At 41.6% G+C, this 17,047-nt stretch overlaps 1 protein-coding gene across 1 annotated transcript; it reads right to left on the reverse strand.

Annotated features, from left to right (window-relative positions):
• Positions 1-437: 437 nt before the first annotated feature.
• On the reverse strand, positions 438-15,917 carry LOC136281273 (mycolipanoate synthase-like). Its single transcript, XM_066167637.1, has 12 exons — positions 10,203-15,917; positions 9,962-10,118; positions 7,385-9,819; positions 7,054-7,216; positions 6,347-6,625; positions 5,510-5,898; positions 4,806-5,096; positions 4,030-4,347; positions 3,314-3,544; positions 2,811-3,132; positions 2,245-2,373; positions 438-1,572 (listed from the first exon to the last, which is right to left on the reverse strand). The coding sequence occupies exons 1-12, from the start codon at positions 15,594-15,596 to the stop codon at positions 1,352-1,354; spliced, it is 10,329 nt and encodes a 3,442-aa protein (XP_066023734.1). The 5' UTR covers positions 15,597-15,917; the 3' UTR covers positions 438-1,351.
• Positions 15,918-17,047: the final 1,130 nt, after the last annotated feature.

The following is a 17,047-nucleotide window of genomic DNA, read 5'->3' on the forward strand; positions in this document are numbered from 1 at the left end:
GATGTTTATTCCTGTAAAGGAATAAAGCGATCGTTAGGTCAAGGGTACCCCCTGTTCATCATCGGTACAACATCTACATGGAACAGTTTCCGTTGTTGTCGTAGAAATTGTGATGTAGAACGACATGGAACTCTCCCTTTTTACTTGCTGACAAACGACACCACTTTGGCTACGCGACGTTGCCGACCCATTTACCACATTACACAAAGTCGAAATTGACGCATTCCACCTTTAGATTCGGGAATCTAAAGGGTGACCGCCTCTTCTATGTACAAGTGACCTCTGTACACAGGTCAGCTTCAAAGACTTGCGGTCCAGACCTCAACATATGGATTTGTTTATTTAGTTAAAAAATAATAGATAACATCTCTGATTTAAAAAAATTATACAATTTTATTGATAATTAAAACAATTTAGTCTAAGACCTCATCGTTTTGCAGCGGTATCTTCAAGGCTTTTGTTCTCAGCTTACCTAAGTTTTAAAACATTTATATGTCTTACCTAATCAAAACACTTTTCAGTAATGGAATATTATTGATTTGACTATGAAAAAATTTGCATGTTACAGATTTATTAAATGTATTCATACCAGGGCCAATGAAACGCCATTACCTATTAGAAAGGAAACGAGAGCCTCAAGTGAGGCTATGAAACAAAAAAAAAGGTCTGTTTGTTGTAAAATCCTGATGAAGTTTATCAAGTTTTCAGAATTATTATCATCCAAATTTGGGGCCTCAAAAAGGAAAGTGTATGACATTCTTTTAAAATTCAATCATCCAAAGGTAAATTTGAAGGTTTCGTTGACGATGAAAGTTAGTTCCAATAACGAGGTATTCATGCTTCTGCAGAATTTTCGTTTTCCCGTTTCTTTTTGTCCAAGCACGAGGAACAAGAGCGAATGGGGAGGAAAATAAAAAGGCGTTAGGAATTTTTCATCCAAGCCTGCACATCACTTTTGCCCAGCCAACACTTCTCTTGTTTGGCTTAACTGAGGAAAAGGTTACTACGCAAGCTTCTTCTCAATTAAATCATTCCGTTTTCATAAATTGGTCCAGTGCTTCTCAACTTTTCCAATAAAAAATATTTCAAAACGTTTCATTCTATCTATCGATATTATCGCAAAGGATGAGGAGTGGTAGTCGAACGAGGATGCGATTAACATGTGAAATCTAAGTTGAAAAACGGTTTCTTCATCTATTTATCGATGTTTTTTTAGCACAGTTCCTTAATGTAGGCCGGATAAAAAAGGTAGAAACTATAATTAAATTTTAAGTGTCCGTTGACACTGATACTTCAAACTTCAAACTAGCAAATTCATTCCTGAATACTACCGAATATCACGACTACATTTCTAGATAGTCAATAGCTTGACAGCGAACACAGCTTCTACCATGTCGTAAAACGCTTTTAAGTCGGAATAATCACAAAATTCCAAATTGTAAACGCGGCGACTGGTTGCAACAGAAGCAATGTGTCCCAAATTTCCACTTTCATAACCTCCAACTCTTCGTTTTCGCCAGGTATACTTCAGGGCACTGGAGACAAACCTTCCTGGCTGCACCATGCGAAGTTCTGAAAAACGTTGAATTTCATGAGTTATAAGCAAGATTCTGTAATGCATGCGCATGCTGCAGGAATAAATAATCCTTAAGGATAGGGCCTGGAGTCTGGAGTTAGAATTACCTCGATCTCTTCTGTGGACCACCCCCTGCAGTTTTTCAAATTTCCCTAAGACAGCAATGGCATTCTTTGTGTCACGGGGTGCAGGGCGTCCGAATGAGGGCTAAGTGTGACAGTGAAGGTCGAGTATCTCGCTAAAGGCAAATATAACAACCTGACAGGTATCAGACCTCATCTTTAACTTGAAAGTATTGGGTAAACAAATAGAAGAGGATCAAGTTGAGGGACTTTAACTTCCATATGGGCGTTATTGCCATGGTATTCCCTCTCAAGTAATTCTTCAATCGTTTCCTTGCCAAATCAGTTAACCCAGCATGATCTCCACTGATAAATTCATTGAAACAAAATACGAAATAAATGCGACACTCTTCTTAAGAGACCCGATGTCCAGATCTTAGACATAACTTCGGAAAGGTAAGACCTGTATGAGGGATTCGGTTTCAGCGCTTGATCTTCTTTTGACAAAGAAGCATGTTTCCTATCTCAGGGAATTCGTCCCAAGAAAAAATATTCACGAAGGACAAAAAGATTGATGAGGATGCGTAGACTAAAAAGTATATTTACCTTTCAGATCAATGATCTTTTTAGTTTTTTCGTTTTGAATTCCTTCTTCTTCCCCAGGTTTTGATCTCAGCTCAAGTTTGTGGGCATCTTCATGGAAAAATAGCATTCCGTGATGCGGCATTTTGTTGCCTAGTATAACAGAAATTTGTTACCCATGAGATTCAAACAGGATACGTTTGTCTATGTCTAATATCTTGTTTTGAGGCAGATCTCTGACAGTTTATTTCGTGCATTGTAAAGAAAGAAACAATAAGCAAAATATCAAGTTTATGCACTTGTCTTGTAAACCTTTTTTTGATACAACACTTTGCGATTTCAAGAAGTTGGATCAAAAGCATAAAGATGACAATGGCCAGCCATGAAAATAAAAAATAGAAAATAACGCATGGGCCAATTATAACACTGCGAAAACAATGTAAATGGCCTCAGGAGTGGGAGTTACAAAGCGAGTGAAACAAGAATGACTTTTAGAGGAGCCATATAAGCAGCCAAAATCTAGAATACACCTTTAAAGAGGATATTATACCATCAAACAACGAGCGGAGGACAGGCCCTTTTCAAATTACCTTTTTTTGAGTGAAGGAACACGCCTACGCCGCCAGAAAGCTTCCCCACGGCACGTCTTTGGTTGAACGTTCTGGGAGGTGTGGGGAATTCTGGAAACAACATGCGGTAAGTGAAGCCTAGGGCTGTTGCAAGGATACCACCAGTTACTTGTGCTTGAGGTAACTCACTTAAGGAGTAGTGGTCACCAGGGCACACGAGTACTGTGGTACCTTCATCTACCAACTGACTCCATTCTTCCCCGATGCCCCGTGATGTGGGATTACGGGGGAAAAATCTGCTGTTCTGACATCTGAGGAATGTGAGAGGACCTCGATAGCGAACCTATTAAACAAAAAGCATGAAAAAGTTTACTTAAGTTATTTACTAATACTTAGTATGTTTCCAATAAATTGATAATGTCTCATGGTTTGATATTCTTCTCGTTGACCAAAGGGCATTTGGACAACTTGCCCCTTAAAACACAATTATATGGATATCGGCATTCAGTAAGAGTGCCTCTTACCTCAGCAGGCTGCCATTCTTGATGCGTCCTATTTGCAAAGGTTTGATTCCTCAGAAGAGCTTCTCTTAGGGTCCTTAAATTGTAGGTGGTAAGACCTTTCGTAAGGCTTCTTTTCTGCAACTCATCAATGATCCAGTCTTGAGTGTGTGTATGTCTAATTTGTTTATATTCGTCAACATTCATCTTTAGGGAGTCTACTGCAAGCTTTTCCAAGTAGCTTTCGAATTGGAGCTGAATAGAGAGATTGATAGCATCTGTTAATTTTTCTTGGGCACTAAAATATTAGAATAGGAACAGATAAAGCCTCCAAAAAGTGGTACACCGATTGGAACGGGTGGTTAACAAGTACGCCTGGATAATTCTCTAAACACCATGGAGAAAATTACTCTGTTTTACCTTACTTTTTGGGTTCGTTAAATAATGTTTTATTGTTCTCTACGAATTTGAAATCCACCCGTATAAATCATGATTCCTTGAAAAGCATTCCTTACGCAGAGTTTACGAACAAAGAAATCGGAAGAGTCACACTAAACATAAAATCACCTGATGAGGCATGGGTAATACAATATGTCCACAAATCCTTAATTAAGGACAAAAATCCTAAAATTTATTCATTTCCTTTATGAAGATGTCTATGAGTGAGGTATTTCTAGTTTCAATGAAAACAATTTAAAACAATATATGAGATTTACACAACTTTGAAATGTTTAACAAACCTGAACATGTCGCGATGGCAACCATCCGTCTTCCTTCGCGGAAAATAACCGAGTGGTTATGGTCCGTGAACGCTGTGACCAAGGAAATGTGTCAATCATTACAAGGAACTCCACCCTATGATTCTGTTCTGTTAACAGGGAAGCCATTTCGTACGCTACAAGTCCTCCATATGAATATCCCCCGAGAAAGTACGGTCCATGGCGCTGTTCGTTGGTGATCAGCTGAACGTAATGAGCGGCAAGCTCACGCACTCCACCCCAGTCCTCACTGATGACCGTAGGATCAGTAAAGCCCAGAGCATAAAAGGATACTAAGTCCTAGTAAAAACGAATAAAAGATGCGAGCCACACGATGAAAGTGTTTGAAACCTCTGACGTGTACTTTTATAAAGGGCAAGAGAAAGCCCAAATCAACGAAGTTTAAAGAATATGGAGTTGATCCGGAGGAGAAGAAATCGTTATCATCTCCAGAATATGTGACCCCTGTAAACTGCGTCAAATAATTGTCTAGCCCCTTTCGCTACCGGGTCAAGCGAGGAATACTAAAGAGTCAGATACTCAAAACTTCAAGATCTTCTAAGATCTGGGTTGAGAAGCGACCTCGGCCTTATGGTCACCACAGGATTCACATTACCTTGAAACTATAACAACGACAGCAAAATATTTCTTTGGCTGTACAACTAAATGTAAAGTGACTGATAAAAAAAAGATGTTGAAATGATGTTTATATCATTGGCTGAGGGGCTAAATAAATTCTATGACGGTCAAATACGCACCTGTCCTTGAAATCCGGTAGAAATGGGAACCAAATTCAACGCGTAGCGATGTGAAGGGTGAACACAGAAGAATTTTATTGCTGATCCCTCAGGAGTGTAAAGAGGTAAGACTTGAACCTCCTTCTTGGACGGCATGTCTGAATTATTTGTTTCCTCCGATGACTGAGTTTGTCCGGGTGCACTTTCTTGGCTCTCGCTATTCTGCGGGCTGCTTGCTTTTCCACGAAGCCTGGCACTGATGTCCCTGGCCATTTTTAGTGTAGTAGTGTCAGGCTGCATGAAGTAGTAAACCTAAAGACAAGGGTTTCAAAAATTACAAGTTTCACATACATCGACGTTTCGATTGAACATAATTCACTACCGTACGTTTAAATTTGATTAAATATTCACTATTTCCAGGTACGAAGAATGATTATAGAAACTTTTCATTCGATTAAACCATCCACACATATGAGGGCATGATCCTTATATGGGTATATAGGGGTGTATTTAGTAGTATCGATGGTTCAAGAGAATCGTCTCTCATTTGAATCGAAATGAATTGTTCTTAATTGGAGTATTTCCTAGAACAATGCTGCTATGCAAACTAAAAGACATTTTGGTTACAAGATACGTATAAGGATATTCCAACGGGACTTTCTTAAATGCACCAGCTGGGAAAACTACAAATTCATTGTTTTTCAGTTATCTAATGACATACACACCTCAAAAGAGACCTGCAAGTTTGACTCAAGCAGCATCTTCAGAGTCAAAGCTGCAGTGGAGTCAATACCATAGCTGTACAAGCTTTTGTTTAGATCCGTCTCTGAAAGCGATGAACTGCCTGTCAATTCCGCAACCGAGATGCGAACATACTCAACGATAAGTTCGCCTTTCTTATCTGGGTCCTTCTCTAACCGAATTCTTTGCAGTAAGGACTCTGCTGTGTTAGTTTGGCTCTCAGAAACACTGATTTCTGAGGTGAACATTGAGAGTCGGGGCGTATTTTGTAGTCCGGTATTACTGCTGATATACCGAGGCCAGTCCACACCAAATAAAGAGATTTGGAAACGGCTCGGCTCCTCGGTCAAAACCTTGGCCATCAGATTGACTCCTGAAAAGTAATCGAAAATCTTCCATGGAAACTACTGATGAACAATTTTTCTCTTAAGGTACAAAAAGCAGTCACCTTTAATACAGGGGAAATAGGTAAGACTGGGTACTTTGAGAAAAATTCCAGTACGTGGCTTACGTTTTGATAAGTAAAGAACGTCGTCTACTGGCTGAAAACCGTCAGCTGCCAATCACCCGGAGTGAACCGCTTCTTCATCTACGCTTGTAAAACGCTCATTTCTCTTCCTCGGCTTATCTTGTAGCATGAAGAGCAGTGGACGCAACTATTCTCTCACAAACTATATGAAAAGCCATGTTCATTTTCATTTGCTTTCACTATTCTCAACGCTATATTTTTTTTGTCTTTTAAATCCATTAATTATTACCCATGAGAATAATCAAATTCATATACAAAACCACTATTAGCGTGTTACAAAAATCATATTTACCATCTCTGGCGTTTATGAAGCCCAGTCCTCCAACTGCCATCAATTTTGCAATATTACTCTGCCGTTCCATCACACCAGCTCCACTGATTGGTCCCCAGTTTATCGAAAGTCCGGGCAAACCGAGTACCTGTCTTCGATACTGGGCAAGAGAATCTTGGAAAGCATTACAGCCTGAGTATGACGAAGATGCCACGATTCCAACAACAGATGCCATAGATGAGAACATAACAAAGAAATCTAGATCCATCTCCAAACTCATTTGGTGTAGTAAAAAGGAACCTAGAAGAAATATCACACTTACAATCTCCATTTCATTCATAAAATCAAGATATGTTATGTAATACGTTATCCAGATAATAATATATACACAATCCAATTTAAAGAAATGAGAATAAGTAATTGATAGTGCTCAAGTGTCTTTGAATCTTCAGGTACACTTAGGTTTCGTAGTTAATTTGGGCTACTTTCACCTATGGTAAACAGGTATGATCGTGTGTGTTTAGGTGCACTCGAACTTTCATCGCACTTTTATCATATATTAATACAAGATGAAATGGAAAACAAACACAGAGTAGAAGTTGAATGATTATTATTTGATATTTATAAGTGTTGAAAGGTATAACTCAATTTTTTTGGGTCAATCAAATATACAAAGGATGTTAAAGGAAATATTAAAGTATGCGATATGAAGTATTGCCGATAGTCACCTTTGATCTTAGGACCCATAACTTCTGTGAAACTTTCAAATTTCCAATCTTTGATGTATTCGTCTCGGAGAACCATAGCAGAATGTACTATTCCAGCTACACTTGGAAGAGACTGGAGCTGCTTTTGTAAGGAAAACATTTGCTCTCGGCTGGAGATATCAATCTATAAAAACAAAATAGAAAACAGTCTTTAAAATTCTTGGCGTGCGTTGTGCTTCAGGTAAAGTTACTTTCCAAGAATTGTACAAATGCAACTTAGCATTTCTAGCTGCGAAAATGAAGTAGTAACCGTTTCACTATTCACTACCATAAAGGTAACGCACCAAATTACCTGGAACGTATATAACTTTGCACCTGTCTTCGTCTCTAAATCTCGTACTTTTTGATACTCGGTATCTGAAAGCTTGGAACGACCAATCAGTCCTATAGACTTTGCTCCATTCTCGGCCATCCAACGCGCCACCTCAAATCCGAATCCTCTGGTCCCCCCAGCCACCAAGTACGTTCTGTTTTCTTTGAGACCACACACATCCAGACCTCGTGGAAGCACGGGGATCGTTAGAAGATCATTGCCTCCTTCAGATGGTGCAAAAGTGTGAACCAGAAAAGAAATGCCTCGAAATTCTCTCAGGACCCTTTTTGGAGGTGAGTCTTTCAGAGTGGCTTTGTTTGCAGCTTCAATTGCCGTGGGTATGTCTGTCGATAGTAACTTGAGTTCCAGAAGCTTTTGCAGAACTCTACTACCTTTCAGCAGCTCTAGACTCTCTAAGCTGAGCTTTTGATAAGTCTTCGATGATCGGATGATTTCTGAAATGCTTTCTCTTACATACAGGACGTTTTTCTTTGCAGGGAACACGACGGCACCATCAAATTCGGCTCCCAAGATAACGACTTTTCCTCCACGTTTAAGACGTCGACTGCTTTTTTGGAGAGCGTTCGGAGAGGGTGGGTAGAAAAACAAAACTGCATCAAAAGCGTCGATGGAATCATTTTCAAAACTAGTGAGACTCTGATGTGCTACACTCTTTGCTCCCAGCTCTAGAAGGGTGGATTCTGTCACCGATTGGCAAGTATCTGAGATAGTGCAAAATACTTCATGACCCAATGCTTTTGCAAGGGCAACTGCCACAGGCCCAGGGCCACGGTGAGCCTGATGAATCAGTAACTTCTTCTTTTCTTCCAGCGTTCCTATCCGTTGTAGGGCGTGAAAGGCTATGGCAAGGCAGGCAGGGATGTATGTTGCTTGTTCTTGCGTCAAAATAGCTGGCTTTACAAAAATGTTCCTGACTTGCATGGGAACGGAACGAGAAACTCGTCCAGACGCCATAACGCCGCACACAACGTCTCCAATTTGTATCTGATTACTTGCGGCTTCCCTTGGTAGATGAATCACCTTTCCCACGGTGAATACACAAGCATCTGGTTTGGCTACATCAAGTATTGACTCAGAGGGTGTCCAGCAATAAAGCAGTTCTACTGTGATCTCGGAGGGCGATGGCCTCGAAAAACTCCTCTGGCGAAAGCAGACCTTCCGTGAAGCAGGAATGGATGACAAGTATAAAGAACCCCAGTCGCTAACATTACTGTGTATTGTGGGCTGCTCGGTGCAAATATTTGATCTCACAACGCGATTAATGAACCGCTTTCTATCTCGAAAGGCAATCTCTTCTTCCATACTATCGCCTAGGATTTCAGAAAGAAGCAAATCTATCTCATAATTATCATTTTTGTCGCCAAGATCAATCGTGGTAATCCTAAGATCAGATTCTTCGAGCTTTGCTGTTCTGCGAAGACCCCAGATTGTAGAAGCCCAAGGAATGGAGTCGTTGTGAGATTTCGTTGTGGTACTTAGGAGCTGTGTACTTTCAGACACGAGCAGAAGCTGAGAATCGAGAAAATGGTTTCTTGTAAGCTGCTGAATTAAGAAAACTGAGCTGCCGAAGGCGAGGTTTTGTGCTTTTTCGATAACATCGAAATTGTTTGGTAGGAGAGTGGTTTCTACTGGCCACAAGTTGACGACTTTGAGCTTGGATGAAGGGATCGAATGTAGGGCAGTAAGCTCTCTGCTGATTGTTTCTTTTGTTTCTGCATCAAAAAATAGAGCATTGGGTGGATCAACTGGGATTACATTGACTCTTGCTGCGTGAAGCTTGCCGATTAGGATGTCTGAGAAAGGGGAGCTGTCCCTGAGAAGAAGACAGGTCAAGTTTGGCGCCATTGCTCTTTGTCCTTGTAAATTCTCTTCCATCCACTTCATTTCATAAACAAGGCCATCAGAAGTAAATCGGCGTGGTGTGCTGTTCAATTCTGCGATACGGAACTCTCTCATAGTTAGTAAAACCCTTCCGGATGGACTCATAAGCGTGATGTCGAATTTCCCGAACTCTTTGGCATCCTCAACGACGTGACAATAGAGTTGATTGGTATTTGGAACATGGTACAGCGTGATGCCCTTAAAACCCACCGGTAAAACAGATTTTTCATCAGTAGCTGAGATTCCAAGTGGGATAAAGCAAGACTGCAGACACGCGTCCAAAATGGAGGGGTGGATAACATAATTTTTACTTTCTGATTGAACGATGGCTGATTCGTGGATATCGATCAGACAAAGTCCCTCTTGCTCGCGGTGCCATGTCTGTTTGATGATGGAGTAGGCACCACCATACTGAAAGCCATATTTTTGAGTTAATTCTCTGAATCCTTCAATCGGCACCTCTTTCATATTTCTGATTAGCTCGTTGACGGCTGGGCCAACTTGATTGCAAGCTGTAAAAGGCCAAAACGGGGTAATGTCTCCTTTTAATTTCTATGTGATAGTTATTGTCTGTTGCAATCATGACTATAAATGGGTGGATAAATAAATAGGCTATAAATGGAGAATCGCAAACGCATTTGAATATTATAATACCTTCTTCCTCGCTGTTTGCTTTTGTGTCCAAGAAATCGACCGAGATGTTTCCACTACTCAAAATAATTTCAGACTGGTCGTCCTGCACGCTTGTAATATGAAACTGAGCCTTGTCTATTTTGTCGGTCTTTAAAAGGCGAAGTCGTAAGGATCTAACCTAAAGAACAAAGGATAAAAAGTTGCGATAAACTCAACCTAGCTGATATGGCTTGTCTCTAATTTATGTGTATACTACGCTTACCTGTGTTTCAGGAAGAGTAAGAAGACTTGAAAGTTTCACATCACCAAGTTCCAGGCCAGAAGTATGTACGAATTCGTCCTTTACCATCGCAAAGGCCATCTCCAGGTAAGCAGCCCCGGGCATCACGGCACCTCCTTCAATAAGGGCGTGGTCCTTTAGGGATGGAAAATTGAAAAGGTCAATCTCAGTCTCCCAGCAGTGCAGGCCTGAGTATAAGTCGGTCATTTTGACTTGTGCCAGATAAGGATGTGTTGGCTTCCATAAGGTTTCCTTAGAGCTAATTGAGTGGACTGTTGATTGCGGTGGTTGTTCCCTGTACCAAAAACTGTTTTCCAGCCATGGAGATGTTGGGGACCGGATAAACCTGGCTGATTGGCTCCCCTGTACCAAGGTCCAGTCTACGGGAAATCCCATGGTATACAATCTGCATATTGTGTTCTGAAGAAAGCATCTGTGTTGCTCCTTGATAGGCACTCTCTTACGTGGAAGAGTTGCGACAACATCGGGCCTTTCCTGTTCCGTCAAATTCTCTTGAAGAGCTATCTGTTTTACGTAGTGGGCAAGAATTGGCTGCGTGCTGATCTCAATTATCTGCTTGTAACCATCTTTCAGTAGATGTTTCATTGCCGAGTAGAAGCGAACAGGACAGCGTATATTTCGCCACCAATAGTCGCTGTTTAACTGCTGACCCGAGACAACTTCGCCTTCAACGGTAGAGTACATTGGAATCTTCGATACTTGAGGGTTTAGCTGTACCCTTTTCATAGCTGCCTGAAATGGTGTCTTGATGGGTTCCATGTGTGAGCTGTGAAATGCACGATTTGTTCCAAGAACACGCCAGAAAACATCTCTTGCGTTCATCGAAAGATGTTGTCCCAGTGCCTCGATGGACTGCGACTCACCAGCTACAGTGACGCTTTTTGCATCATTAACTGCCGCTATGTCGAGGGTGGCGCTTAACCTTAGATTGAAAAGCAGTTCCCTGGCCTTTATCTCAGGCATGCCCAGGGCAGCCATACTTCCATTGCTTGGGCATTTGTCTTGAAGAGTGGAGCGAGTCAGTACCAGCTGAAGTGCTTCCTTGACAGTGATGATTCCAGCAACACAGGCAGCTGCGAACTCTCCTAAACTGTGACCAATAACAGCAGACGGATGGACTTTCCAGGACTTAAGCAGCTGTGCGGTTGCGTACTGTACAGCGAACGTGGCTGGCTGGGCAATGTAGTTTTCTGATATTCGCGAAATGTCTTCTGGTGCCATCAATTCGTCTTCAAGTGACCACGTCTGTCCCATATCTCTCAGTAAGCTGCTAACAGTCAAAATTGCCTCTCTGAAAGCAGTTTCGCATTCCATTAACTGCCTTCCCATGGCATACCATTGTGATCCCTGACCCCCAAACATGAAAACCAGTTTCCTATCACTTGAGGTCACCTCAGCATAAGAAGCAGTCTTCTCCCAACCAACGGAGTCCTCAGCAAAAGCTTCTAGTGACTTCGATGCTTCGAAAGGAGGCCCAAAGGCAACTGCCAGGCGATGCGGATACTGGCTTCGACGTTCGTTCAACGAGAAACATAAGTTTTCTCCAAAGTGTTCATTCATTTCTTCAGCGTTGTCTTTAATCCACCTGGAGTAAAGGCGTGACAGCTTTTTAAGAGCTTCTAGAGAACGTGCTGTGATAGTAAGAACGTTATTCTTGCGTTTGAAGTTTTCCACTTGGAAGCTTGGTGTTGCTGTAGCTTCGCGAAGAATAACATGCACATTTGACCCACCAAAACCGAACGAATTAACGGCTGCTATTCGCGGTTTTCCCTTTTCTGTTTTCCAAGACTCACGAGTTTGTTGTAGAATAATCCCTTTTTCTTCAAGCTTTAGTTTGGGATTCAACACCTTGACGTTGATGGTGGGTACAAAGGTCTTGTTTTTTATCATCAGGGCGGCCTTAATAAGTCCAGCAAGACCAGAAGTAGATTCCGTATGATTGAGATTAGATTTGACAGAGCCAATTCTCAATTTTCGTGAAGAATTTGCGGCCAGGTTGGAGTAGGTATCTGCTATGGAGTTGACTTCTACTACATCACCAATCGCGGTACCAGTCCCATGTGCTTCGAAGTAATCCACGTCTTCTGCGGCCACTCCTGACTGCTCTAGCACGCTTCTTGATAACTGAGCTTGCATCTTGGCACTTGGAGCGGTGATCGGGACAGCATTTTGACCGTCGCTGTTCATTCCACATGCAAGGATCTCGCAATATACATCGTCTTTGTCACAAAGAGCATCCTTTGACAGTTTGAGTACAACCGCTGCAAAGCCCTCTCCGCGTCCATAACCGTCCCCAGAAGCATCAAAACTCTTACAACGGCCATCCGGGGCAAGAAGTCCAGCCATACTGGATATTATCTGCATGGAATGGTTAAGGACGACATTGGGTGCGCAAACGATAGCTATATCGCAATCATCGTTATGCAGGCTATCATAAGCTAGTTTAAGAGCAGTCAGCGATGAGGAACATGCTGTATCCACGGCAATACTTGGTCCGGTCAGATTAAGGCAAAATGACACTCTGTTGGCAAGAATAGATGCTGTTATCCCTGTTGAGGTATACTGATTGATGTAGGAGTAATTTGAGCGGTCTGCCAAAAGAGAACCGTATTCGATATTCATCACACCAACAAAAACACCTGTTCTACACTTTTGTAAGTCTTCAAGCCGCATTCCTGCATCTTCTATTGCCTCGTAGGCTACTTGAAGGAGTATTCTTTGCTGAGGGTCCATTGCACGTGCCTCTTGATTGGAGATACCGAAGAACCTGTTGTCGAAAGTCTTAATTTCTTCCAAGTAGGAACCATTGATGGCACAAAGGCGTCCATTTACGAAACGCTTGGGGTTGTAGAACTCAACAAACGCTTTATGCTGCTGTGTTCTGTTCTCGGGAAACGCACGAATGGAGCTCTTTCCTTGTTCAAGCAAGGCCCAAAAGAGGTTCTTACTGTGAGCACCGGGGAATCTACAACTAATGCCTATGATGGAGATCCCGGAACGTTTAGCCTTGAGCTTTCTTATATCGCCATTCCGTGCTTCCATTGATATTGAGTCATTTGTTACCATGAAGTGTTCTATTTCCTCTTGGCTAATCTTGGAGCTAAAATTGTGCACTAACTCCTCAAACAATGCAAGGACCGTCGGGAAAACAAGAAGAGCATGGATGGACCCCAAAGCGAACACCGAGGAAAGTAGTAGATGGAAAATATCTGCTAGACTGGGAAAAATGAATCCCAAGCAAACAGAAGCCGATAGGGATATCAAAGTGCCTCCCAGCACGGATACTCCAACGGAGCGAAGAGCATCAATCATGCGACCTTGTATGTCTCGCTTGGCCGAGAGTACGAACGAATGGCACACTTCAATACTAAAATTCAAGGACAGCATGACCGCCACAAAAAGAGAAATGAAAACCACATGATCCAGGTAGATTCCAAATGTTTTCATAATAGCTGCTGCTTCCAGTATTAGAAGGTCGAACGTTATAGCCAGGAGTGTACTAGCCCCGACATGACACATTGCAAACAAAGAAACAGCAAACACCACCACTGTGCCAGCTGTGAGAACTATGGAGATGGTTTCTTTTTCTAACTCGACGAGGTCATCTATCTTGAAAAATTCTTTGGAGATTGGGACGCCTTTCAAGGAGGACTGTTCATGTAAATCACTTCTCAGTGTCCTAAGGGCTTCTCTATCTTCTCGCAATCGGTTGTTCAGTGTCATCCTCAGATGAACTCGAGACGCCGATATTTTAACAAGAGATGTAGAATCTTCTAAAAGCAGGTCTTGTCTAAACAGCAAACTCTGGGAATTTTTCAGGAAAAGTTCCAAGCACCGGTGAAACTCTGAATGTGAACAGCTCATGTTTTGATGTTTGACCCACTGTAGAAAGCCTGCCATCCAACAAAGGGACTTTCCTTTACTGTAAGCGGCCTCTTCCAGTTTTTTACACGCTGACATTACTTGATTTTGTACACTTTTTAGTGAATAGTCGACTTCCTTGGAGAAAACGATGCTCACATCAATTTCGTTGCTTAGGAACATTTGTCGTGCCTTATTAAACTGCTTGAAGTTTTCACTCCGATAGCGCAACTGTGTGGTACGCGTTCTGTCTCCAGTTTGAAAAGCGGAGAAAACAACTAAAGTGATGAGAAGGGCAAAGATTCCGAGGGAGAAAATTTTGCCGCCGGTGGATGTTATTTTCCGAGCCCATTCTTTCAGAATGCGTTGCAGTCTTGTCTTATGGCACTGTGAGAGTCTAAGCTCAACGCTTCCAAATTCAGAGATGGACAATCTTCTTTCACATGTAGTCGCACAGGGCGTGTTCACTTTCTTAAGCTTTCTTTCAAAATACATCAACACAATGATTGTGATCACAATAGAAGCAGAAAATGTTACATAAGCAACAAGTGTTGCAAAGGAAAAATTGGAAATGGCATTAAAAGAGGATTTGATTCCCACTCCATAAAGAGCTGACCCATAAAGCGCAGTCATCATAGCAAGAACCCCTGTTCTAGCCAGGCAATTTCCCACGCGATGTTCAAGTGATGGCACCTTTTTTTGCCTTTCCCATTCCATGAGGTAAAGTACCACGTCTGTAGTTGCTTTCCCCAATAGTAAGAAGGGTATAAAGAGGCACGTTGAGGAAAAGACAGAGTTTGTTATGGAGACAACACCTGCAGAGCAGGTTAAAGGAAAAGCAAGAGAAGAGAACATCAGGAGGACTGCCCTTAAACAACTGGCATTGGTAGAAGTAAAGCGTATGACAGTGAAGACAAGGACAGCAATCGCTACGACTGAAAAACAAAGAGGCCATAGCTCTGGTTTCAGTATATCTTGCAAGGCATCAGTCGCTGTTCTCTCAGTCTGGTAAGAGAGTTTTGCACATTTCATGCGAGGACCCATTGAATCAAGGAGATTGCTAAAGGAGGCTTCAAACCTTTCTATGTCTTGGTAGTCTTCTGTGCTGGTTGTCTTTCTTACGAAGTAAATAGTTCGAAGAGCGTCGGCACGGGCAGTCAATTGATCTTTGTTCCGTTCTATGTGGAAATTGGCCAGCATTTGCTGATAGGAAGAATTAAATGTTTTTCCAGAGGAAAGAACACTAGTGGGCTTTACCAACTCGCGAGCCAGGATCGAGGAAAGATTTTTTAATTTTTGAAAATGCGTTCCGGCTAACTCAAGAGGATTGCTGATCTTGCAGCTTTTCTCTGTGCTTCTTTGTTGGGCAATTGGCGATTGCTGCCTGAAACATATATTGACGTAACCGCTGATATTTACTATGGCTCTGTGAACCATAATGGCGTCTTTTAAACATTCTTCACTTAGAATGCTGTCCCCATTCCTGGGTATCATAATTACTTGTTCTTGTCGTGCCTCAAGAATCGGAAAGAATTGTGCGGAATCATGCGAGTCTTGTCTGGATTTGCTGTTGGGGAAGTTAAAAAGCTCAATGGTGGGCTGCTCAACATTCAGGCGAATGAATCCGAGGCAGCTTCCAATCAAAACAATGAACGAAACCAGAAGAACCGCCAATGGTCTGCGTGCAAGGAAATGCCCTAATCTTTCGAAGGCTCCTTGATAAGCAGTAAGAAGAAGAAATGCTTTGATTCTTCGTCCTGCGGTGATAGCCCCGCACCCATGGAGGCGTTTTTTACGTTTCTTGTGAACTACATAGGACCTAGGCGCAAGAAAGGGATGTTGTGAAGCGAAAGCGATATCATATTAAAAACTTAGGCGTCAAGTCTTTTTTTAATTATTGACAAAAGAAGGTCTGTATTTTTTCTTCAAACCCCTAGATTTGTCGTAGAATGTCAATTCTCTCAACGTCCAGCTAGTGCCCAGTGTCAGGGTTGGCGAGCCTAATAGTAGACCACCTAGCTACATTTTTGTACTATGTTCGCATTTTTTAGTTCAATCCAAATTGAAGATATTTGTACTTGAAAAGTTGTTAATTTAACTGCGAGATTCTACGTGGGGCCAAACGCTTATGGGATGAAAAAGAGTATTAGCTTTTAAAAGGGAAATTGTACAAAAAAAATATTACCGATGAGCGAAATGCGTTTATGCAAAACCAACGCACAGAAAAGCGGTTTCCTTGACACAAAAAAAGAAGCGTCTCCCTCTAGTTGCAAAAGCTGGGTATCTGATCGACTTCCTTTTGTCAGTCAGTTGAAGTCATTATCCGTCATTACGCTGCTCAGTTACGCTTACTAACCTGAACAAATAATTGTGGTACAAAACAAGCACTGAGAAAAAAGGCAAAGTAAATTTTCAAGGAGCGTAAATTTATCATATTAACAAGCAAAGTTTTCTTTCATCAACACTCAATGCATATCAAAAATTGCACTCTCGTGTTTTTACCTAGACTTATTTAACAATTGGTGGAAAAAAAATTGTGCAGAAAGGACAGCCTGATATTCAGCCATCGTTTCTTCCTTATCTTGTAAATCCTATGAGATCTAAGCGTAAATAAGAACTTTCTTTACAAAATAGGAATCCGTAACTAGAAATTTAAGGCTTCTGTTAGAAAGCAAGAAAATATTGACCGACCCTTACTTCATTAGGTGGGTCCAGTTAAAGACATATTTCACCATCGACTTTTGTAGGTCGATATTGTCTCTCTTCAAACAATTACCGGATTGTGAGCTATCTTGCTCAAAATTATTATGTCAGGAAAAGTAGGTTTCTGGATATAGGACTTGATTTGATGATCTGTTCCCTAATAAGGTTTTCTTACTTCATAGGTGAACTTTTGCAATTTAAGTCGTTATAGATGCGTAAAAATTTCAGTGTGTGCGAGGAGC

Source organism: Pocillopora verrucosa, chromosome 1 (genome assembly GCF_036669915.1).
Source record: "Pocillopora verrucosa isolate sample1 chromosome 1, ASM3666991v2, whole genome shotgun sequence".
NCBI classification, from domain to species: Eukaryota; Metazoa; Cnidaria; class Anthozoa; order Scleractinia; family Pocilloporidae; genus Pocillopora; species Pocillopora verrucosa.